Genomic DNA, 24574 nt, shown 5'->3' on the forward strand with positions numbered 1-24574 from the left:
CGGAAGTTATTGGCGGTACAGTTCCCGCAGCGACGCAGTGATGGTGCAGTTCCCGCAGCGACGCGTCCCGTCGCGCCTAGCTCTGCGTGCTGACGTTAATGCGCGCCACCGCTCCTCCGCCTCCCTCCGGCCTATAAAAGGGCCGCCTCTCATCGTCCCTCTCACACACAAACCCTAGCGCCTCTCTCCCAAACCCTAGCCGCCACCATCTCAACAAGACTCAACGCTATGTCTGGTAGAGGCGGAGGCCGACCTCGCGGCCGTGGTCGTGGTCGTGGTCATGGCCGCGGCAGAGCTGAACGCTCGCCGTCGCCTTCCACGCCGCCGGTTTCATCGTCGGAGATGGACGTGGAGCCGGACGTGCGGTTCGAGTTCGTCCTCGTCCTCAAGGGCGACCCGCACGGCATCCAAAGGCTGCCGGACTCCTTCGCCGACTACGTCGCCGGCGACGATCGCCCGCGCACGATGCATCTGCGGGAGGCTGCGTGCGGCTACTACCGGTGGATCGTCGACGTGATCTACGACGCGCGCGACAAGATGTACCTCAACATCGGGCGGGAGAAGTTCGCGCGGCACCACGGCCTCCAAGCCGGCTTCATCCTCCTCGTTCTCCTACTTCGGCGACGGGAACATGAGCATCAAGGTCTTCGACGAGACGCGGTGCCGCCGGGACTACCACGGCGACAAGCACCGACGAGGAGGACGACCGAGTGTTCTTTCTTCGCGGCGAACACGTGCACGGAGGTTTACGGATGTTCGTCTCATTGGTAGAACCAACAAGGGCACCATCCTCCCGCTGGATTTTCCGGCTTAGGTGACTCGGGTGTGCCCTCGAGTGTTCTTTCTTAGCAGCGAACACGGAAACCTTCGATGCACGGCCTAGTTAGGTTTAGTTTCTTTGCAAAATTTTATATTTGTGTCCACGACGGTTCAAACTATGTATTAGTTTGTGGAAAACCATGTGCCTAACTGTGTTTTCGTGTAAACCACGTTCCAAATTATGTATTAGTTTGTGGAAATTGAAATAAAAAAGCCAAAAAAAAGTATTTTAAATGTTTGAGGGACGCGGCTGGGGAGCGACGTCCCCCAAAGGCGGCACGAACAAAACACGTCCCCCAAACGCTCAATCCGGCGCGATTTGGGGGACGCTTTACGGGACGCGGCTGGAGATGCTCTAGACACACCCTTACTCTTGTGCATATCAAGGAACTCTTATCTGGCCCGTCAGTTCAGGTTCAGGATTCAGGAATGTCGTTGGGTTGCCACGCTCATAGTGATCCCCCATCTCCACTTAAACAACATCGTGAGCATTAATAATCTCCATGTAAAATCCAGCGCAAACTCCAGACGGCACCTGGCCTATCCGGCTCGCGGAGGCCGGGCCCAGGCCACCGCGCAGCCAAGTAACACGGGATCGGGACCGGGCCCGCCCGCCAGCCACCGAGCACCCCGTGACCCTGTGGCCGCCACGCACCCCAAACCTAACCGCGGTTAACCCCAGACCCAAACCCAGGGTCACGTCGCTTGCTCGCTCCCATCTCCCGTCGCGGCGCCTCGCCTCAGGCCCCAGCCACCAACCATCTCCGCCTCCTCGCTCCGCGCCCGGCCCCCGAGTCCCGAGTCGAGTCCATGTATAAAGCCGCCTGCTCCGCCCGCCTCCTGCTCAGATCCCTCTCCGCGTCCCCCCGCACCGCCTCCTCCTCCTCGCCTGCGTCGCGCCTCGTCGCCGCCCGCTGCCTCGCGCTCGCGCGCCCCTGCGCCGCCTTCGCCGGACGCGGAGGCCCGTCCCGCTCCCGCTACTCCGCCGTCCGCGCCCAGATCGGGGCCGTCGCGCCTGCCGTCGAGCGGGTCCACCGCAGGATGGCCGCCTCAGGTGCGTCTCGCCTCCATGTCGCCGTCCGCCCGCCCGCCTATAGTTCCAGTGCTCTCGTCACGGCGCTACTACGACTCATCGGTTGCCACGCCCACGCCGATGCCGTCTAGCGGCGTCTCTCCCACGCGCGCGGCACACGCACTGCCCACGTGGATATTCGAAACGGAATTTCGCTGTAGGCCGCCTCTGCCACCAACCCAGAGATTTGAAATAACAGATTCGGTGCTGCCGATCAGCAAACTGGGATCGCGATTTAAACTGGCGTCGCGATGCCACTGATCCGTGCTGCTGAGTGGATCGGTTCCGCTGGCGTTAGCATCAGCCGGCAGATTCGAACGGATTCAAGGCGAGCTCGTGCTGCAGCGCGCTTTAGTGGGAAAAGACGCGCTGGATTCGCTCGTGTCCTCCGGGGCAAAGGGTTTATCTGCTAGTGGAAATAGATTCTGGTACTTTATTCGGGACGTATATGCGCTGCTGTGATTTGTTTCATGTACTCCTCCTGTTTGGCCGTCAGCTTAAATTGACCTCGAGGCAGAGCTCTGCCCCAGATTGATCGTTTCTGGTTTGGAGTTGTCAATACTCGTCATACCAATGCTCACTACATTGGTTCTCTCCACCATTTCCCCTGGAAGATATAGTATATTAGTTGGAGTTTAGTGTATTAGTTGCATTTTGTACGCTGCAGATTTTGAATTGGTCTTTCAATGAAGTTCTTAAAACAAAGGACCATCTGAGTTTAGTGTATTAGTTGGAGTAAGTTGAGCTGTTAAGGATTTATTTTATTTTATTTATTATCCTCTGCATTATATATGCTTATACCTGCTACAGTGCTGCACCATTCTTAGCCCTGGTCTTCTAGGATATGTTAGAGTTCACAAAATGCGACTAATCATAAATGAGCCACCAACTTGAGGACCTACCCAGTTGACTTGGAAGCCACTTCTTTTTAATACTAACCACTTTCAATATGAAGTGGCTTGTGCATTGAAAATGGAGATTCAGCTTTACCAATTGATGTCATCCCTCTGTTTTTCGTAACGACCAAGTAGCACTGTTTTGCTAGTGCATTACCCTCCATTTATGCTAATTATTCATCTTGTTGCTTGTCTTTGCATGCAGCTACTGAGCATGCCTTCAAGAATATTTTGACTAGCCTCCCTAAGCCTGGGGGTGGCGAATATGGAAAGTTCTACAGCCTTCCTGCACTAAATGATCCAAGGATCGGTAATTGCTCTGCTTTCTTTTGGAATTACCTGTGTTTTCTCCCTTCACTTTGTCCATCACAATTTACACTCTTATTTGGCTGGTCAGTTGTGTCTTGGAGTCTTTTTTTTTTTTTTTTGCATCATCCTAGACTTAACGAGAACAGTAACACATGCTAACTCTGTAAGCCAACTTTGCATTCTATCACTTCCTTCTGACAAGCTGGTAGAATTGCTGTATTTGAAAAGGATTTGTCTTGTACCCTTTTTTGTTTGCAACATTCAAACATTTTTTGAGAAAGCTATATTCATTAAGGTGTCAAGTCTCAAGTGGGATCCCACCTAAGTTCCACTTATAGTTCATTTTGTCTTTCCTTAGTACAAATTTTTGTTTCAAAATTTACACTAGAAAAACCAAAATGAAGTACAAGTGGGATTTAGGTGGGATCCCACTTGACACCCTAATTTCATCATTAATATTTGACTTATGACTATGCCATGCATGATAGTATGATTAACATGTCAATTTATGTGACCCCTTTAATCTATATTGTGTGTATTTTGAGCAGTTGCAGGCATAATAGATTTGTTAATGTTGTTATCCTACTGACAAGTATTTTCTTCTTCGTTGTGTCAGATAAGCTGCCCTACTCTATCCGTATTCTTCTGGAGTCAGCTATCCGTAACTGTGATGACTTCCAAGTCACGAAGAATGATGTCGAGAAAATCATTGACTGGGAGAACACATCTCCGAAGCTGGCTGAGATACCTTTCAAGCCAGCACGAGTTCTTCTTCAGGTTTTGAACTGTAACATGACGCAAAATCACCCTGTTTCGATCTGTTTTTTGCTTACGATTGGTGCTACTCTCTAGGACTTCACTGGAGTCCCAGCAGTTGTAGATCTCGCAGCTATGCGTGATGCGTTGGCCAAGTTGGGCAGTGATGCCAACAAGATCAATCCATTGGTACATCTCATCTTCATGTTATCTGAAAAGCTCAATCAGTTTGTTCTGGACCAACCTTTGGTTTTCACAGAAAAAAACATTTGAGTAGCCCCATTTCAAACTCTATTTTTCTGATATATATCTATTCATTCTGTGTGTAGGTGCCGGTGGATCTTGTTATTGACCACTCAGTTCAGGTGGATGTAGCAAGGTCGACCAATGCATTGCAATCCAATATGGAGCTAGAATTTTCCCGCAACAAAGAAAGATTTGGTTTCCTTAAATGGGGCTCAACTGCTTTCCAAAATATGCTTGTTGTACCCCCTGGTTCTGGCATTGTTCACCAGGTAAATGCTTTGGATCAAATAAATTTTTATTGCCAATATCTCTTATAACTGAATAAAGTCTTATCTTCATTTTTTATTTGTATGCATATTTCAGGTCAATCTTGAGTATCTTGGCAGAGTTGTTTTCAACACAAATGGCATTATGTACCCTGACAGCGTGGTTGGCACTGATTCACACACCACTATGATTGATGGTCTAGGTGTTGCTGGTTGGGGAGTTGGTGGTATTGAAGCAGAGGCTACAATGCTTGGGCAGGTAAATCTGCAGTGGAGCTCTACCAACTTCAACAATTTTTATAAGATCTTGTCGACGAGAGGGAAAATTAACTGATGAGTAATGATCATCTATTTGCAACACAACTATGTCCCAACACCCTTTTCTCATACCTAAATCGTAGTGCCCTTTCCTTAAAACAGTCTACATCGCTATAATCTGGTGACTTTTGAATCTTTTGTGAAGCAACTTGTTGGCTGTTATATCCGTTTGGCACGATGAGTTCACTTGGAATTGGAATTCGTGGGTTGTTAGGTTTGAGGAATCGGAGGATCAGTGAACAGAATAACCTAGCCCACTTGTTCTTTCCGCATGTTTGAGGAATGAATGGGTTGGTTAAACTATACCCTCCCTCATAAGCATAAGATTAGTGCATCCCAACGAAACACGTGGGATTATCCCATGATGGGCCAGTCCATCCTCTAGGATATGGTGGTCTCTGAAGCCAAATCCCCTATTTGTTCAGACTCAGTCTCAGAAATGCTGATTTATTTGAGCACTTTTTATGTACCTCCAGTTGACCCATATGTTATTTCCTTATACAGCCGATGAGCATGGTTTTGCCTGGTGTGGTTGGGTTCAAGTTGACTGGAAAGTTGAGGAATGGTGTCACTGCCACTGACCTTGTTCTTACTGTTACCCAAATGCTAAGGAAGCATGGTGTTGTTGGCAAGTTTGTTGAATTCCATGGTAATTATTCATGTTAAACTACACATGATATTTATTGTCTTGACATGTTTTTTTTTAAATCTTATTGGTGTTGTTTTCTTTCCGTTTGTTTTATTCAGGTGAAGGTATGGGCAAACTGTCTTTGGCTGACAGGGCCACAATCGCAAACATGTCACCAGAATATGGAGCTACCATGGGCTTCTTCCCTGTAGACCATGTGACATTAGATTATCTCAAATTGACAGGGCGAAGCGATGAAACTGTAGGTTCCACGATCAGCGAACTTTTTTACCCGTTCCATCACTTAGCGAGTACTCTTTGATAGATAAAATAAATAGTGTAAAATAGGTGTTCAGTGTTTACAAAACAGTTCATTACAGCTCTCCATAGCATTGCTGATGCTTGATTGTAGCAATAAATCCCCATGTTTTCCTGACTGGGGCTTGGATGGGTATTATTTTATCCCAATGCTGATTCATGCCTACCTCCGCACCACCATCACCACAATGGAAGCTATGCAGTGATACGAGTTCAGTGTGTTCCATGTGCAATTTTTTGTTTATGCATGAAATATTATTAACTATATCTAAGAAGTATTCCTGGCAGTTCATTGTAGCGAGTAATCAAGCATATTGCAGCATGCTAGGGCTATTTCTAGGGATGAGGAATGGTGCCCATGCTAGGGCAATTGAGGTGGTGGACATACAGTACAGCAGTAGCTCCTGATTTTCCATAATTGTGATAGCCCTGTTGCCATCCTTGCCAAACTGCAATTATTTCACCCTGCTCCCAAGTTTTTGTAACGGACATATAGTCCTATAATCATCCTTGCCATTTTTTCCATAGTGCCACCATTGCCGGTGTTTCTTCTTCATTGTGTTATAGTTTGAAGTACCTTGAACTGGATAACATATTAACATAATCTAATGAGCCTTATTTTCATTTGCATATTGGTATTTGTAAGTTCTACCTACAGCATTATGTTAACCGTATCTGGAATTGATTCAGGTGTCAATGATCGAAGCATATCTACGAGCTAATAATATGTTTGTGGACTATAATGAGGTATGCTTTTTTTTTTGTTGTGTTTCATGGATTTCAGTTATTTGTTATTTTCTTTATCACAATATAGACATATTTGCATTCATGATGACAGCCTCAAATAGAAAGAGTTTACTCTTCATATCTTGAGCTGGACCTTAACGAGGTGGAACCTTGCATTTCTGGGCCCAAGAGGTATGAGTATTGGTTTAATCGTTGAACAAAATTTTCCGTTAATTGGTATGTGCATTATGAGTTTGAAGTGCTGTTTGATTTCAACCTTGTAGGCCTCATGACCGGGTCACTTTAAAGGAAATGAAATCAGATTGGCATGCTTGCCTGGACAACAAAGTTGGTTTCAAGGTACGCTGTTGTTTATATGTCTTTGCATTGCAATGTGTTGTGTTGCATCTGACATTGCTCGTAAAACACAATAAATGTCAGGGTTTTGCGGTGCCGAAGGAACAACAGGATAAGGTTGTGAAATTTGACTTTCATGGACAAACTGCTGAACTGAAGCACGGCAGTGTTGTTATAGCAGCAATAACTAGTTGCACAAACACATCAAATCCCAGTGTTATGCTTGGTGCTGCCCTTGTCGCAAAGAAAGCCTGTGAATTGGGTCTTGAGGTTTTTTCTTCCCCAAAGACCTCAGATATATTGTTATATTCCTGTTTTCTCTGTGTGCTTTCTGTTAACTGTGGAGTAATACTTCTCTTCAGGTGAAACCATGGGTGAAGACCAGCCTTGCCCCTGGATCTGGGGTTGTCACGAAATACTTGCTAAAGAGGTATCTTGTTGCCATTCACTAATTTTACTGTCATATGAGGTGGCATGCTAATATGGTGATTTTCATCATGCAGTGGCCTTCAAGAATACTTCAACAAGCAAGGATTCCATCTTGTTGGATATGGATGTACCACTTGCATTGGCAATTCTGGTGACCTTGATGAATCTGTATCAGCTGCCATCACAGAAAATGGTATGCCTAGGTTATAAGCACGTTGGATATTTTTAGCTGCAACGACTTTGTATGATTGATTCATCATTTGTTTTTTGCGTAGATGTTGTTGCTTCTGCTGTGTTGTCAGGCAACCGTAACTTTGAGGGTCGTGTGCACCCTTTGACTCGGGCTAATTACCTAGCTTCACCACCTCTGGTTGTTGCATATGCACTTGCTGGCACTGTAAGTCCAGGACATTTCCCCCCTTCGATGCTCACATAACTTTCATCAAAGGGCTTGTAATGTCAAATGCCGCATTTTTTGTCTGCTTTATTGCACATTACAACGTCTATTTTTCAGGTTGACATTGATTTTGAGAAGGAACCCATTGGAATAGGAAAGGATGGCAAGGAAGTTTACTTCAGGGATATATGGCCCACAACTGAAGAAATAGCCGAGGTATATACTGTACTGTAACTTCAGTAATGCCTTTCATCCTTCTCTACAACCAGGACTGATATCTATCATGCCACAACATTACAGATGTTCTATCTACAATTAATACTTTTGTAAGTAACAATTATAACTTAAATGATATTCAACAGGTTGTCCAATCCAGCGTGTTGCCTGATATGTTTAAGAGCACATATAATGCTATCACAAAAGGCAACCCAATGTGGAATCAGCTTCCTGTTCCAGAAGCATCGCTCTACTCATGGGATCCAAACTCTACTTACATTCACGAGCCCCCGTATTTCAAGGACATGACCATGTCCCCACCTGGCCCACATGCAGTGAAGGATGCTTACTGCTTACTGAACTTTGGGGACAGCATTACCACAGATCATATTTCACCCGCAGGCAGCATACACAAAGACAGCCCTGCTGCCAAGTATTTACTTGAGCGTGGCGTGGACCGGAAGGACTTCAATTCCTATGGTAGCCGGCGCGGTAATGATGAAATAATGGCAAGAGGAACATTTGCAAACATCAGGATCGTGAACAAGTTCTTGAATGGAGAGGTTGGGCCCAAGACCATCCATGTTCCTACTGGGGAGAAGCTTTCTGTTTTCGATGCGGCCACGGTATGTTCTGTGGATAATGTGATATCTGTCTCCTTGTTGTTATTAATATTGCATCTATATACCCTCAGTTTTGTCTGTTGCCATAATGCAGAAATATAAGTCAGAAGGTCATGATACTATTATTCTTGCTGGCGCTGAGTATGGGAGTGGCAGCTCACGTGATTGGGCAGCGAAGGGACCGATGCTTCTCGTAAGTTGCAGATATAATGACTTGTTCCAATCCTTCTATTCATGAAACAATATCATCAAGTATGTCCTATTTTCAGGGTGTGAAAGCAGTGATTTCCAAGAGCTTTGAGCGGATCCACCGAAGCAACTTGGTGGGTATGGGGATCATCCCACTCTGCTTCAAAGCTGGGGAAGATGCTGATTCACTTGGCCTTACTGGACATGAGCGGTTCACTGTTAACCTTCCCACTGATGTCAGCGAGATCCGTCCTGGCCAGGATGTGACCATCACGACCGACAATGGAAAATCTTTCACCTGCAAGCTTAGATTTGACACAGAGGTACATATTAGAAACTTGGTCAATCTTGATATCGGTCTTACAGTCATGTAATGCTTTAGTTTGGAACTTTGCTGCTGGATTGTAACATCCTTGGTTGGGCTTGCAGGTGGAGTTGGCATACTACAACCATGGAGGCATCCTTCCCTATGTCATCCGCAACATGGCAGGAGCTCAGAACTAGGCGAAAGTAACTGCAACAGTGCAGTCTTTTCAGCGCCAGCATCAGCATCAGCATCGAGAGTTCGTTTGGAATTCCGTGGCCTTCGTTCAGCGTTTAAATAAACTGACAATAAAGCCGCCGGAGACAGGAACCACAACAATGACATTTCCACACCTGGTTGTGATTATGAAACCGTGAGGTTGTCTGAAACATATCTTGAATTGTGTATTAAACCGTTCAGTCGTAGTCTATGAGATTGAGAGCATGGTGTACATTAAGTTGTGCTAAATATATCTGAATCGATAGTAAAGCTCTTCTTCTGCACGGTGTACTCTGCTTAAGACGCTTTGTGTCCGATGCCACTGCGATGAAGAATCCAGCCTTTGTGGGCGGCGCGAGCCCCTGCAGGGCGTGGCGAGGCGCGCCCGTGGCCGGAGCGAGGAGGCGCGGCGCGGGGCTCGGCCTGGCGGGCGAGGGCTGCACGAGCCCCCTGCGCGGTGTGGCGAGGCCGGCGACGGGGCGAGGCGAGGCGCGGCCAGCCCCGTGCCCGCGCGACCGGCGCCCGCGGCGGCGTGGCGCGGCCGGCCCTGGCCCCGCGCGGCGTTGGCGAGGCGAGGCGCGGCCAGCTCCGTGCCCGCGGTGAGTTTCAGCGACGCGCGCGAGCTGGGTAGGCCATGGCGCGGGCGGCGGGCGAAGTCCATGGCGCGGAGGAGGCCGCCGTGCTCCAGGACCCGTGGAAGGCGAAGAGGCTGACCCGCGCCGCGCTCCAGGACCTCGGCATCGAGCAGCCGCACGCGCAGATGCCGTCCGCGCGGTCGCCCTCCCTCGGCGAGTTTGAGCTCCTGGCAGATGCGGTGAGGCATGGGGCGGCGCTAGGGGCGCGGGGCGAGGCAGCGACCAGGCGAGGGCGGCCAGGACGGCGTGGCGGGCAGGGCGGCGCGGCTGTGGCTCGGCCATGGCGGGCTCGTCGGCATCCAGTCCGGCGGCACGACGTCCATTTCGGCTCCGGCGACTTCCAGCGGGGATAAGAAAAAAGGAGGCGGCGGCATTGAGGATCTCCAGGCGAGGGCGACGACGAAACCTGGCCGAGCGAGCTCAACTCCGGCGGGCAGCCATGGATACTTCTATGGCAAAAAGCAAATAGAGAAGGCAGAGGAGAGAGAAGTTGTTGGGGCCTTTTTTTGTCACTGACAAATGGGCCATGAACGGACATGTGCGGATGAAAAAGGACGCCCGAGCTTGTCCGGCTCGCCCCAAAAGCCACGCAAATTTGGTCCGGCTTTGGGTCATTCCGGACGCGGCAGCTGTCCGTTATTAGTTTAGACCCACGCGTTGGGAGCTGATTTTACCCAAACGAACCAATCTGACGTCAGTTTGTCCGTTTAGATCTCTGCGTTGGAGATGCCCTTACTTCGCCATTCCAACTTGTATGCCTTTGTCTGCGTGTATGGTCGCACCAGCACATTCCATGGAGCATGTCGGAGCGGTGCCTAACGATTTTTTTTTTGTCCTATGGTCGTTTGATTCACAAAATTTCTTCGATTCTTTTACCTAAGGATTTAATAAGACACATTTTTGGATGAATTTTTTTATGCAGACATATCTTTCTCAATTTCATCTATGTTTACTGTAGTGTGAAACATGATATTGATCTAAATCCTATAAGGTCCATGAAACAATATAAATATCATTATTTTTGGGCTATACTAGGTTTGCCAGATATATGGACAAAATGCGCCGAGTAATGGTAAGTGGAATTTTGGCATACTCCATCCATTCCGGCGATGCGAAAGGTTAGAGCATCTCCAACTGATGCTCGAATTGTCCACGCGGTAAAAACCGCTTGTTTAGCACGCCGGCGTCGAAATAATTCGCTCCAACAGACGCATGACGCGCTAATTTTTCCACAATGCGCGAAATTCCAGTCTAGAGCGCTGGATATTTGACGCATGCGGCACCACGCGCGGTAAAGAAAAGACGAGCGCGCGAAGTCCAACTGCCGCTCTGAAACTTCCGAGCTCCGTCGCTACTGAAGCATCCATCCCTTTCTTTTCCGACGGATTCACGACGCCTACCAGGCGAGTCCGACGCGGAAAAAACGACAAGGCGCCTCTTCCCTGCAATCGCCAAATCACCGCCGCGACCTTTCTGCATCCAGAGCGCCCGCAAGGTGTTTGAAGGTATGGGTTGGCTTTTATTGAATTAGCTCGTTTGTTGAAATTGCAGAGGAGCTCAGGAAGTACAGGAGCTCAGGAAGTACGACAAGTTCTTTGAACAATGGAAGAATATCACTGGAGAACTAGGGCATAGTATGGAGCAAAAAGTCACCGCTGCTTTGTGCATGTTGACATACGGGATACCAGATCTAGTTTATGACCATTTGGCAATAGGAGATATCCAAGCTATCAAGTGTGTCAAGAGCTTTGCCGTTGCAATGGTGAAGGTGTTCGGCGAGGTTCATTTTCGAGCACTCAATGAAGCTGATACAGCAAGGCTTCTTGAGTTCAACAAGAATCGTGGATTTCCAGGTATACTTGGTTCCATCCATTGTATGCATTGGAGTTGGAATAATTGTCTTGCCTCATGGCATGGACAGTTCAAAGGGCACAAAAAGGATTCCACCATAATCCTTGAAGCTGTGGCCGACTATGAAACTTGGATTTGGCATGATTTTTTCGGATTGCTCGGTACGTTGAACGATATCAACGTTGTCCAACGGTCACCCTTAATGAGCAGAATTGCTTTGGGTGATACTCCACCGGTTCAGTTTCAAGCCAATAGGCTTACATACAACTTTGGGTACTTGCTAGCCGACGACATCTACCCAAAGTGCAAACATTTTGTGAAACTAGTTGTGAAACTATCTGGTAAGAAACAAGTTCAATTCCACAATGCCCAAGCGGCGGCAAGGAAAGATGTTGAGTGATCATTTGAAAATTTTCAAGCCTAATTTGTTACTGTTAGAGGACCGGCTAGATTTTGGGGCCAAGAGGTTCTTTGGTACATCATGAATGCATGTACCATCATGCTTAACATGATTATTGAAGATGAGCGCGGTCAAGACAATAACTAGTTGCCCTATGAGTTGATGGGCCGACCAGTTCGAGTGCATAGGAGAGAAGATAGAGTTGACAAGTTTATTGCCTCCTACAAAGCTATTCGGAAGGTGGAAACTCATCTTGACCTTCAGAATAACCTGATCGAAAAGTGTTGGACATGGAATGGGTAGCAGTAATTATATGTTATTTGTAGTTGTTGTATTTCATTTATTCACAGTTTGTTGTATTAATAATTAATTTTTATTTTGTACTGTTGTAATAAACTATTTATATTTGATTGTGTTTGATCTTCATAGCGCTTTTTAGTTGTTGTTTTATCATGCGCTAGCGCGCTGCATTTTACAGCGTCTAGAATCGACTGCAATGCCTCGCAAACACGCGTGCTAAAATTGAAAAACAGCGTTGTATAATTGTTTTATCGCGTCACGTCTGTTGGAGATGCTCTTAGGCCGTGCCTGTGCCTTGTCTTTGTCTGACGGCCCCGTGCTGGCCGAACATGGCCTGTTTAGTTTTTTCCTATTTTCTGAAAAAGCAGCCAAGAAAGAGTTAAACGAGCTACTGGGCCATGGCGAGGCCTTTGTGCCGGCATGACATAGCCCGTTTATATGTACAAACCCCGTGGGCCGTGCCGGGTGGGGGAGCACGTCGTGCCAGCCCGCTGGCCACCCTCGGTCGCAACTCGCAAGAATCCTTTCCTACACCGAAGTTGGTCGCCGAGTCGGTCCGGCCGACGACCGGAAGCCAATCCCTCTCCTATCATCTTCCTCTTTCCTCTTTCCTCTTCTCTTCCTGCCGAACCCCTTGTGGGGTGGGGCCCCCTGGCTCCCCTCTGTCCCCTCTTCGGTGCTCTGGAAGCTTCCGGGAAAAATAAGATACTGGGCGTTGATTTCGTCCAATTCCGAGAATATTTCCTTTGTACGATTTCTGAAACCAAAAACAGCAGAAAACAGGAACTGGCACTTCGGCATCTTGTTAATAGGTTAGTTCTGGAAAATGCATATAAATGATGTAAAGTGTGTATAAAACATATGTGTATCATCATAAAAGTAGCATGGAACATAAGAAATTATAGATACGTTGGAGACGTATCAGCCAGCAACACCCTCGAGGGCGGCGGCCGCAAGATCAACGAGAACAAGCTCCTCTCCAAGAAGAACATGTCCCTTCCCTTCCCTTCCCTTCCCCCACTCGAAACCGCCTTGTTCCTTTCACGCTGAAAGCTACAGTTCTCTAATTTGAGCGGAATCCTTCTGGTCTGCGTATGGTCCTGTCTGTCCTGGTTGGCATCCGTGTCGGGAATCTCGGTGCTGGTATGGCTGGTGGGTGGAGGATCTCGGGGGAGTTGAGAAATAGATCCCACCACGAATTGATGGTTAGTTGGGCATTGTTTAGATGGTAACAATGTTTGCGATTGATTTCACTTGCTGGTGACAAACAAAGTAGTAGTTTTGGAATGATGACACCGATTTCGAAGGTTCTTAACCTAGGGCTTCGATAATATGTCAAATCTGTTGTTGTAGAGTAATAGGTGTTTTTTTCTCGCAATCAGTTGAGGGGGGTTATTTGGTAGTTAAGGTGATGATGGACCATCACGCAAAGATCCACAATGATTATAGTTGCTTTGTTGTATTGGTTTGATTGGTTGGATGGAGGACCTCGGGAAGTTGAGTAATAGATCCCACAATGATTTGATGATTAGGTTGGCATTTGTTAGATGCTAAGGGTATGGCCTTGCTAGGTTTACCTTTTACCGGTCTCAAGGTGGTTGTTGGGAGACCGGATTATAGGATAGATAGCCACACTATCAAGAGGGGCTTTCAGTTGGGTAACTTGATCACATCGTCTTAGGGAGCTCAACCCTTTGCAAACTTTGCGTATTCCTATTACTTCTTGGTATTTCTCTGTGTGAGGTTCTTGAGCTTGTTGCTAGCTTTACAACAAGCCCAAATTCATCGAAAACGGAACCCGCATGCATCTTCTATTGCATTTTCAAGTTTAGACGTCTTCACCGTTTCTTGACGGTGGGAGACTCCCTCTCTAGAATCTCTAAAAATATCCTGTGAGGAGTCTCCATATTTCCAACAAAATTGGTTTCATGTCAATTGGAGTTCAAGAGCATTTTCTGTTTAAAAGGAATAGAAAAGGTCTTTAGGGGTCCTGCATTTTCCGGTCCCACGCCCGGTTGGACCGGCCGTGGCACCAGCTGGCCCGGTTGGACCGGCCGTGGCACTATCCAGTAAGGTTTCCAGCTTCTCCCGGTGCTGGTCCGGCATGAGGTCCGGTTTGGACCTACCGGGTCCGGCCCCTCGTCCGGTCTGACCAGGTGGTGGACCGGCCTCCCCGACGCAGGTTCTGTAAGTCCTGGTCTTGCCCCGATCTCGGCCCGGCGCACGATTCGGTGTCAGTCGGATGGTCCGGCCTGTGGCCCGGTCTGACCGGCCCCTGGACCGGATTGCCCGGCCCCTGGCCCGGTTGACCTGCTCCCTCGACTGATGCTGAGCTGGTCACTTCCCCAACGGTTATATTTCGGCTTGGGCTATAAATGTCCCTTCTTCCACCTTGGGCTGTAAAGTTCTTCCACTCTCTCTCCTCCATTGTTGATTTTGAAGAACTTGCCCTATCTCTTGATTCCCCCCATGATTCTTGCTCATTCTTGAGGGATCTAAGAGAGAAGATATAGATCTACATTCCCTACCAATCTATTTCTCCTCTAAGTGAGGGGAACCCTTTGTTGATTTCCTCTTTGTTCTTCCTCTCTAATCTCATCCTAGCATTTGTTGCTTTGGTAGGATTTGAGTGTGAAGGATGTCAACACCTCTAGTGTTCTTGCTTTGCATCATTACATAGTGTTGAGATCTTCACCACGATTAGTTCGAGTGAGAGACCGTGAGCTTGTTACTCTTGAAGGGAGACCTCCTAGTTTGCTTGGTGGTTGGTGCTCCGGTGATCTCTTCAAGGAAGATTGTGAAGAGCCCCGGGCTTCTCGTTCGTGGAGCTTGTGAAGTGGTTTTGGAGCTTGCCATCTCCGGAGTGGAGGAAAAGCTAACCATAAGGAAAGGGCAATTATCCTTCGTGGGTTTGACTCGAAGAATAGGGTGAGCCTTCGTGGCGTTGGGGAATTCTTCGTGGGATCTTCACCCCTCCAAACGTGACGTACCTTCTTGCAAAGGAAGTGAACACGAGAATACATCTTTGTCTCCGCGTGCCTCAGTTATTTCTATACCCGAGCTTACTTTCCTTGTGATAGCCATCGTGCTTGAAGTACATATATCTTGCTATCACTTGAGCTACATATATCTTGTGCCTATCTTGCTTAGCTCTAGTTGTTGTTATTGCACTTAGTTGAGCCTAGTATATTTAGTGTTTGTGCTTGTTCGGCACACCGGTTTTTTAGTGGATTGGGGTGTTTAGTTTCTCCAGAATAGCTCTAGATCCTCACAAATACCCGCTGAGCTGTTCGGTACGCCAGGTTTCAACCGGTTTGGACGTGTCTATCCCCAAGTATTCCCAAAAAAATTGCTAATACACGTGTGAATTAAAACGCTAGGGACATCTCGCGTTATTTTCTCGCGAGCTTGCTGAGTGGCATATGACGCGCTCAGCTTAACCGGCTTGTAGAATAAACATAGTTTAATTCCGCATTCTTACAAGCCAAATCCGTAAGAGTTTTTAAAACGCCTATTCACCCTCCTCTAGGCGACATCTCGTCCTTTCAAAGATGCTCTTAGGACATGAATAATGGTTGATAAGACAGTCTTATCTTAGTCCCGCCACGTAATCTAGATATAATGAGACAACATGATGTATAATTGATTATTTTATAGTCTTATCTCTAGTAATGAGAGCTTCCTTAAAAAGTGATGAGATAAATTGTTTTAAGAGAAGACAAACCTCTTATTTCTATTTCTCTTTTCTCCACATTATCAATTATCCTACGTAGCAATGCTAAGATATAACCATTGTACATGCCCGACGCATGTGCCTTGTCTTTGTCTGACAGCCCCGTGCTTTGCCCAACATGTTTAGTTTTTTCCTATTTTTTGAAAAAGCAGCCAAGAAAGAGTTAAACGAGCTACTGGGCCATGGCGACGCCTTTGTACCGGCATGACACAGCCCATTTATTTACAACTCCCATGGGCCGTGCAGGGAGGGGGGCGTTGTGTCGGCCCGTTGGCCACCCTCGGTCGGTACTCGCAAGAATATTATTTTCCTACACCGAAGTTGGTCGCCGAGTCGGTCCGACCCACGACCGGAAGCCAATCCCTCTCCTATCATCTTCCTCTTTCCTCTTTCCTCTTCTCTTCCTGCCGAACCCCGATCATCACCACCACCGGCGGCGGCGGCGATGGTGTGCACCAAGTGTACGAACCCTTCTCTCCTCTCACCTCCTCTACGCCCAACTCTTCTCCCGGATCAGCAAACCCTTCCGCTCGAATTCGTCGATTTCTTCCGCCACCCAGATGGATGACCTAAGCCGTGCGCGTGCGCGCGGCCCCCTTTTTTCGCAGGCGAGAAGAAGCTGGGGAAGGTGATCGTGCCGGACAAGTGGAAGGAGGGCGCCAGCAACACCCTCGAGGGCGGCGGCCGCAAGATCAACGAGAACAAGCTCCTCTCCAAGAAGAACAGGTCCCTTCAAGCCCCCTTCCCCCACTCCAAACCGCCTTGTTCCTTCCACGCTGAAAGCTACGATTCTCTAATTTGAGCGGAACCCTTCTGGTCTCCGTGCGGTCCTGTCTGTCCCGGTTGTGGCATCCGTGATGGGAATCTCGGTGGTGCTGGTGTGGTTGGTGGGGTGGAGGATCTCGGGGAAGTTGAGAAATAGATCCCACCACGAATTAATGATTACCTGGGCATTGTTTAATACTCCGTAGATGGTAACCATCGTTGCGGTTGATTTCACTTGCTGGTGTCAAAGAAAGTAGTACTGGAATGGAATGATGCCAATAATTTGGGAGGTTCTTAACCTAGGGCATCCATAATATGTCAAATCTGTTGCTGTAGAGTAATAGGCAATCAGTTGAGGGGGTTATTTGGTAGTTAAGGTGATGATGGATGATGACGCAAAGATCCACACTGATTATAATTGCTTTGTAGTATTGGTGATGAGAATCTGGGTGTTGGTCTGATTGGTTTGATGGAGGATCTGGGGGAAGTTTAGGAATAGATCCCACCATGGATTGATGATTAGATTGGCATTTGTTAGATGCTAATAGTCGTTGCGACCGATTCACTTGCTACCAAGGGCATTGCTAATATATCAAATCAGTTGCTGTAGAGTAACAGGAGATTTGATCTTGGAATTGATTCAGGGGATGTTATGTGGTTAAGGAGACTATGGATCATCATGCAAAGATCCGCACTGATTAATAATCGCCTTATGGTTGAATTCCGGTACCAATCTGGTATACTTGTGGTTGGAGCCACCAAAAGGAAGTTTGAGGAAAGGCCATCTATATGAACACATTTTTCTCTTATCTAAATCATGCTGGCAACAGTTCCACGATTTGGAATCATGTGCAGTCGCCTTATCTACTAGGGTGAGCTTACTGCATTTTTCCGATGCAAGGCCTTATTTGTGTGTTGAATTTAACCACAAGGTTGCCTCATTAAATAAAATTAGTTAAGTACTATTATTAAGAAGTTTTGAAGTGCTGAAGATCTGGATCACAGAAGCTACATACAGGAAAAGGAAATTTATCAAGGGGGACTTTTCGTTCTAGTTATATTCATTTCCATACTATCATTTATCTGAACATACACTGGGGTAATGGATATAAATGACGGCGGAAAGTAAAAAAAAGTGGAATATGAATATACATGTTCATTTCGTGTTGTACAATAAGAGGTAGGGATTAATATGGATATGGAGAAGGGACCACAATTTTGTGAATGGTCTTGACGCACTGTGCTGATATGACCAATGGGTATCAGCCGTGGTGAGATGTGAGGGTGGGTGCGGGGCGTTGTGACAGAAGAGAGATGATACAACTGAATAGAGGGGATGACATCTCTTGTCAAGTTCTTTGTGTGTTTTCACAGGAATTAGAGAGATGTACTGGTAGGTTATATCTGCCTTAGGGTGCCACTTCACTGGAATGAGATGCCACATCGGCTAAAACGGGCTGGTTTAGGATGTGGGTCATTATCTCTGCATGTTTTGATAATCTTGGGGTGTAGAGTGAACAGTGTGGGATGGTTTTCTAGATTCGTGCTAGTGTTACGTAGGGTTATGTCCACATGAATTTCTCTGTTGCTTCTATTAACTTCAATCTATTCAATTTTTTGTTGGAAGATAATATGGTGTGAATGTGGTTTAACTCTTTGCTGCTGCTTAATATCAGGTGGACTCCATATGGAAACACCAAATGTGTAATCTGCAAGCAACAGGTGCACCAGGACGGCAAATACTGCCACACTTGTGCCTATTCAAAAGGTAAGCATGGAAACAGTTAACTCCTTTAGCACACCACGAGGTGTTGGTTTTCCCTCCGCTGTGGTTGTTGTGGGCATGTTAAGTTTGTCTGCTAAGTATGGCATGAGCTATTTTGCGATCTTGGTATCTGTACATAACCACGTAATTTTGTACTAATAAAAGGCATATTAGTTCACTTGCTATATTTTCCTGTAGAAGAGTTTGTAGAACAAGCTTACCGTTTGAATTTCCCCAGATTCTGATTGTGTTACTGGCTTATTTCAGGGGTGTGTGCAATGTGCGGAAAGCAAGTTCTGGACACGAAGTTGTACAAGCAAAGCAACGTATGATGTTATGACATTGCCAGCTTATGAGCTGTCAAGGATAATCCTGTAGCTGTCTGTCTATGTTTAACTTGTAACTTTGTAAGGGCTTGTACTCACGACATGACTGTGGAAAGATACTTCTATGCGTTAAGAAAAAAAAACCATTTACTTGGCTAACAATTCTGTAACATGAGCGGCTTTCTCCGAGAATTCAAATACAGGTACTTCTATGACACAACGATGTGAATCTCTAGTTCTTTCAGCCAGTTGTGAGCCAGGCCGAGAAAATGTGCTTGGTGTGTTTGCTAGTAGTTTCATCTTGGCTTAGCAACTGGCTTACTGGCATGTGCATGTCGTTGAAGTACCACCAGTTTAATCCACGACATGAATGACCTACAGTAAATAAGAAGTAAACACAAAACTGTTGCTTACCTTGATTTTTCAGTTATTGTGAACCAGTGAACTCAATACAGGCGCTGGGGGAAAGGATTACTGCAGTTCAGCATAAGTGTAATGCTTTGCAGAAACAAAGAAGGATTCCTGATTATGCAGCTCTTATTCGATGAATAAAGGTGTATTCCCATGAATAAAGAAGAATTCTTGATTATCAATGGCAGTTCGTTTGAACAATGCAGTTTAGTGCTACAATTATACAGCAACGACGACACGACACTACAGCCTGTCAAATGTACTAACACAAATCGGACAGCATCAACTACGGCTAGATCAGGCTACATACGGCTAGCTAATGAAGTAGACTACGTTACAAGAGAGAACTGCAGGGTAAATCGTGTCCTTGGACTTATTTCATGGCGTAAACTGAGCGCATCTCACTCTTCCCTCCTTCAGGTTCTTTGGTTGAGCACGTGGCGAAGCTGGATCTTCTGGCTTTCCATCCGGGCTTCTAGAAGCTTTGCCTTCAGGCTCTGCCTCTGGACCAGCTCCATGCAGCCTCTGAAGCCGCGGTTAAGCTGGCTGTTCATCGAGTCCGGCGAGCTCCACCGTTCCATGCCTGGGGAGCTGAGTCCCACTCCCCGATCCCCACCTTCGGTACCATAATATATACCGCCATTTGATAGCCTGCCAGCCATCGAGTTTACCGGTTCCATGGCATCTTCCTCGTGGATTTCACAGTTTTTCTGAGGGGAAGACCTCCAGAGCTTTGATATTGCCGTCTGTTTCTTCTTGTGTTGCTGTTTCATGTCGGCCAGGTACACATTGCTCAGCTCATTCAGCCCATCCTCCGAATCGTTCCCACTCGTCCAGGAGATTGTGTCGCATATCTTGTTGACTGAAGGTTCGCTTCTGTTTCCGTTCTGAGAAAAGCTTGAACCCTGCAAATCTTCGTGGCTTGTAGTCTCCCAGCTGCTGCCATCTTCGGTTTCACTGTCTTCGCAATGGCTTCTACTCGAGTACAGTTTGGTTGGGTTTTCCAGGAATATGTCAGCCATTGGGTTAGCTTCTTGGATTTCTGATTCGTGTACTGAAGGGCTGTGCTGCTTACGGCATGTCTCCTTATTCCCACCCTCTTCGCTGGGGCGGAGCTCCTCGAATATGGATAGTATGTCCTCCGATGCTGCAGGCGGCTCATACTTGAATTCGACCTCCTGTTCCCTGACTGACTCAATTTCCCTTATAATGTTCTCTGCTTCTCGTACTATAGTGCTATCTCCCTTGATACAATTGAAAGAGGCGACAAAAACCTCGACATCCTGTTGCAGTTTGCTTAACTGCTCATATTTGTCTTCAAGAGTGAGCCTTGCATCCACAAGTTTCATCTGAACCCGCTCTTCACGCCACACCTCAGCCATCTGTAGCAATTTTTTGTCCTCATCCACCTCCTCCCGGAGTTTCAGAGAGTCCCGCTTGATGACTTCAATCTCAGATTTGTATTCCTCAACCTCTCTCACCAGTTTGTTGCACACCTCCTCAGTGAGTTCCCGCGTCTTCCTCTCGTTGTCGTACTCCTGCAACAGATTATTAGCTGCCATTTTGACCTCCTTCAACTCATCAACAAGCTTCAAGTTTATCGTCTCTAGTTGCCTCCGGTTCTTCTTCTCATGGTCGAGGTCTGCCTTCATGTCTTCAAGAATGGACTGAACCTTCTTGTGTTCTCTCCTCCTCCAAGCTGCTTTCTCCTCCCTCAGTTTGTCGAACAAGCGGTCAAGTTGCTTCTTAGCAGAAACCCGTTCGGCTTCTAGCTTGCCCACCCTATCTTGTGCCCGCTGAAGCTCCATCTGGAGACTATCAGCATGAGTATCCCCTTGCTGTTTATCAATGTGATTAAGTTGGCTGGCAATCACATATGCACCATCCAATTCAACCCCCTTTACGCTGTCAGACTCCCACTTTGTTGCATTCTCCAAGCCGGTGATAGGCATCAAAGCTGACGCAAGATGAAGTTGAACCTGTGCAAGTAAAACCACAAAATAAACTTGCCGCATAGCACAAACAACACCAGTTGAGGTGCAAGTATTTTCTAGCTTTACCTTCTGGAGCTCTCCACTGTGTCGCTCCAAGACGGAATTGGGGCTTGAAGTTTCAACCTTCAGACTATGTTTGTGACCAAGATGATCCTTTCTGAGAAGCTGGGCTTGCAGATGTCTTGGTATATGCTGCCATACAAGTAAATGCGTCCAAGTGAATACATGACTGATAAACTGTCAACGGCTAACAAATAATCATCATTCATTTCCATCTGGCTGAAGCAGCAACATGTCATATTGCTAAAGAAATTAGACAGCACACTAAGATCTACATCGTATCATAACTTCTCGGTAAAAACAACAAAAAGCTTCCAAACAAAACAACTCTATATAGATGTGCCAATAAGGCCATGTACAACGCAGACGCTAACAGGAGGCGCTAGGAAAGATATCCTGGTCGTTACGGCTGATTCCCGATCGATCCCAGGAAATACTCTGGCATCGCTGCTAACTTTTGCGTCGGCGCTTTAGCTGTTTTTGTTCAGCTTTTGATGGGAGGTAGGTATATCCATAGCGCTTGTAGCGTTGGAGCCATCGACTCTTCCGAGGACGCTAAGGTTGGCCCTTCAGTTATTTTTTCCGCAAGCGCCTAAACAGGCGCCTCCCATTGAACATGCCCTAAACATCAGTAAGTTGCACTGCTTTGGGTCTGAGACTTTTTCACCAAACCTGACCAAGAACATCCTCTCCAAGTCCAAATTAAACCAGCATGAGCCAACCCTCTGAGATCCAAGAGTCGGACATTTCTGAATCCCAACACAGAGCAGCATGGTAGCTGAAACTAGTTATAATTAGGCACTTTACATAATTAACTAACTAAACTGTGAGGAAGTTTCTACTGCATTGTAATAATTAGGCACTTTACATAATTAATTGACTAAACTGTGAGAAAGTTTCTACCGCATTGTAATAATTAGGCACTTTACATACATTTTCCACCATCATGGAATGATCGTACAAATATGAGTCGAGAAAATTGTGAGAGAGAAGTTATCAGTACAATTTTTGTCTCAATCCAACCACCAGTACGTTACACAACTTACACTAAACCACCTGGTGAGGTGATAGCAACTCCACTAAGCACCCAATAAAGTGGCAGCCCCAATAAACAGCAGGAGACAAACCGATTACTCCTGCATCAACAGCATCGGCAGGACAAGGTACTACGAGGTGTACACTGTGATTCAATGCCAAGGTCGGGGCCCACCTAGGTGGGTGCCGATAGGGAAGATCACACGAGCAAGATTAGTGTAGCTCACAGGAAACGCGCCCATGGGCGGGCGGCCCAATAAATGCGACCCCTAACGATGGCTAAACACCAATAAATTTGGGGGATCTATGCTTCGATTTGGAAGCTCCGGACGGACGTCGCAACGGCCGGCCCATTAACTGCTGCCCGCCACGGGCGCGAAGGTACGGCGGTGCACGAGATGGCGCGCTTTAATGCGGGCACCAGATTCGCCGCCGGCGCGCCAGATTGGCGACGGCGGTAGCGAGAATTCGAGCGTGGGCTTAGCTCGAGCGGCCTAGGGTTTAGCGTTGTGTGTGTGTGTAATGGGGAAAGGTGGCGTGGGATTCTGTACGTACCTCGAGGCCGACACGGGCGTCCGCCTGGCGCTCGGCGGCGGGTTTCTCCTCCTCCGGTGGCCGCAGGCGCCACACCGCGGCGGCGAGCCGCCTCACGGAGGCTTCCTTCTGCTCGGGCGCGGCCTCGTAGCTCTCCCGGACGCTCCATCGGAGCTTCGGGGTACTGGGCCCGCCGCGGCGGCCGCTGGCGGCGGCAGATGCGGGGGCGATGGGGGGTTTGAGCAGGCGGCGGCGGCGGCTGGGAGCGCGAAGCGAGGCGGTGGCGGCGGCGGAGCGCGGCATTGTGGCGGACTAGGGTTCCGGCGGCGGTGTGAGCATGGGGGAGAGTTTCCCGTTGGAGGGGGCGGCGGTGAGGTGAGGGAAATGATAGGTGGGCGAGGAAGGAGTGTGAGGGGGTGAATAAAGGAGGAAGGAGCACGGTTGTTTTGGGACTTGTAAGGAAGGTGGAATTAATGAGAGGAGGTTATTTTTCATTTTTCACTACAAAAAGTGCAAAACTGAAACATCAGGCCAGAAAAGTGTTATACCCACACCGTTGTTCACTGCTTAAAAACATCTCCACTCGTCTCCCCCAAAACGATTTGGGACGCGCCAGATAAAACAACGTTTCCAGCCCGTTCTTTAAACCTGTTTTTTGTCCGGCGCGGTTCGATACGATATCCGGCGCCCGAGGCCGTCCCGCCCCCAGGGGACGCTCCGGGCACGCCGGACACAACGAAAAGCGAGGCGAGACGTGGCGAGACCGACGCGTCGGCGGCTCGGAAGCCTAAAACTCCGTCGCCTACCTTTGGTCGAGCGACGTTAATGGCGTCCCAGTTTTCCCAGACGACGCAGGGACGCGTCTCATCGTGCATGGCCGTGTGGCCGTCTGCGCCGGCGTTATTGCGTGCAACCACCCGCTGCCGCTTCGCCTTCCGCCGCTGTACATTAAGAGGCCCTGCGGTTCATCCCAATCTCTCACCGCTCCCAAATCTTCTCCTCGCCTCCCCCAGATCTTCTCCTCGCCGTTCCAAGCAATGTCGTCGTCCTCCCGCAAGATCGCCGTGGCGAACGGCTTCGGCCGCGGCAGCATCACCGTGAAGGAGGCGTGGGCGTTGTACTCTGCGGGATATCCCGTACCGCCGGACATGCGCCTGCCAAGCAGCGGCGGATGGAAGATGGCCGTGAACGGCATAGGCGTCCCGCCGCCGCCGACGCCGGGCACGGAGCGCTGGAAGGACGCCATCAAGGCCCGACGGGCTGACCTCGACGCCGAGGAGCGGGCCGATCCGACCTGGGCGGCTGAAAGAACATCTCTCATAATATGTTTTGTGTGTTTGATGTCAATGTATGTGATACACCAATGTTTGATTAAGTGGTACAGGGATTATATAGATACATGTATATGTGTGATGGATGTGGTAAGACGTGTCAAAAAGAAGCTATAACAGGATCACCAGGCCGGATATTCCGGGCCGGATATTTCCAAAATATCCGGGCCCCAATTTTCGGCTAAGGACTAGAGGATTTGTGGCTCAGTACTCACTGGACATGGGCCGGATAATTGCCCGGACATTTGCCCGGATTTTCCCCAGGGCCGGATAATCCGGGCCGGATATTTCCAAAATATCCCCCCCCCCCAAAATCGGCTAAGGACCTGAGGCGATGCAGCTCTGG

At 47.9% G+C, this 24574-nt stretch overlaps 3 protein-coding genes across 3 annotated transcripts; 2 read left to right on the top strand and 1 right to left on the bottom strand.

Annotated features, from left to right (window-relative positions):
• Positions 1-1614: 1614 nt before the first annotated feature.
• LOC124676529 (putative aconitate hydratase, cytoplasmic) lies at positions 1615-9079 on the top strand. The gene is made up of 20 exons (XM_047212599.1): positions 1615-1873; positions 2993-3097; positions 3713-3873; positions 3949-4041; positions 4182-4367; positions 4462-4623; positions 5187-5331; positions 5430-5572; positions 6319-6375; positions 6467-6546; positions 6639-6714; positions 6796-6981; positions 7074-7141; positions 7215-7333; positions 7416-7537; positions 7655-7753; positions 7900-8379; positions 8471-8569; positions 8646-8888; positions 8995-9079. The coding sequence occupies exons 1-20, from the start codon at positions 1630-1632 to the stop codon at positions 9067-9069; spliced, it is 2943 nt and encodes a 980-aa protein (XP_047068555.1). The 5' UTR covers positions 1615-1629; the 3' UTR covers positions 9070-9079.
• Positions 9080-16432: 7353 nt separating this feature from the next.
• On the top strand, positions 16433-19022 carry LOC124682423 (cysteine-rich PDZ-binding protein-like). Its single transcript, XM_047217110.1, has 4 exons — positions 16433-16468; positions 16616-16733; positions 18449-18540; positions 18805-19022. The coding sequence occupies exons 1-4, from the start codon at positions 16453-16455 to the stop codon at positions 18867-18869; spliced, it is 291 nt and encodes a 96-aa protein (XP_047073066.1). The 5' UTR covers positions 16433-16452; the 3' UTR covers positions 18870-19022.
• Positions 19023-19460: 438 nt separating this feature from the next.
• Positions 19461-23200, bottom strand: LOC124682424. The gene is made up of 3 exons (XM_047217111.1): positions 22919-23200; positions 21335-21460; positions 19461-21253 (listed from the first exon to the last, which is right to left on the bottom strand). The coding sequence occupies exons 1-3, from the start codon at positions 23198-23200 to the stop codon at positions 19691-19693; spliced, it is 1971 nt and encodes a 656-aa protein (XP_047073067.1). The 3' UTR covers positions 19461-19690.
• Positions 23201-24574: the final 1374 nt, after the last annotated feature.

This window comes from Lolium rigidum, chromosome 1, assembly GCF_022539505.1.
Source record: "Lolium rigidum isolate FL_2022 chromosome 1, APGP_CSIRO_Lrig_0.1, whole genome shotgun sequence".
NCBI classification, from domain to species: Eukaryota; Viridiplantae; Streptophyta; class Magnoliopsida; order Poales; family Poaceae; genus Lolium; species Lolium rigidum.

Excerpts from the sequence above, each read along its gene's own strand:
- LOC124676529 (XM_047212599.1), top strand. The coding sequence starts at position 1,630 with ATGTATAAAGCCGCCTGCTCCGCCCGCCTCCTGCTCAGATCCCTCTCC. Across the intron at positions 5,332-5,429 it reads CAAGTTTGTTGAATTCCATG|GTGAAGGTATGGGCAAACTG; the intron begins GTAATTATTCAT and ends TGTTTTATTCAG. Across the intron at positions 7,538-7,654 it reads CATATGCACTTGCTGGCACT|GTTGACATTGATTTTGAGAA; the intron begins GTAAGTCCAGGA and ends TCTATTTTTCAG.
- LOC124682424 (XM_047217111.1), bottom strand. The coding sequence starts at position 23,200 with ATGCCGCGCTCCGCCGCCGCCACCGCCTCGCTTCGCGCTCCCAGCCGC. Across the intron at positions 21,461-22,918 it reads ACGCCCGTGTCGGCCTCGAG|CATATACCAAGACATCTGCA; the intron begins GTACGTACAGAA and ends CTTGTATGGCAG. Across the intron at positions 21,254-21,334 it reads ACAGTGGAGAGCTCCAGAAG|GTTCAACTTCATCTTGCGTC; the intron begins GTAAAGCTAGAA and ends TTACTTGCACAG.
- LOC124682423 (XM_047217110.1), top strand. Across the intron at positions 16,734-18,448 it reads CTCCTCTCCAAGAAGAACAG|GTGGACTCCATATGGAAACA; the intron begins GTCCCTTCAAGC and ends GCTTAATATCAG. Across the intron at positions 18,541-18,804 it reads CACTTGTGCCTATTCAAAAG|GGGTGTGTGCAATGTGCGGA; the intron begins GTAAGCATGGAA and ends GGCTTATTTCAG.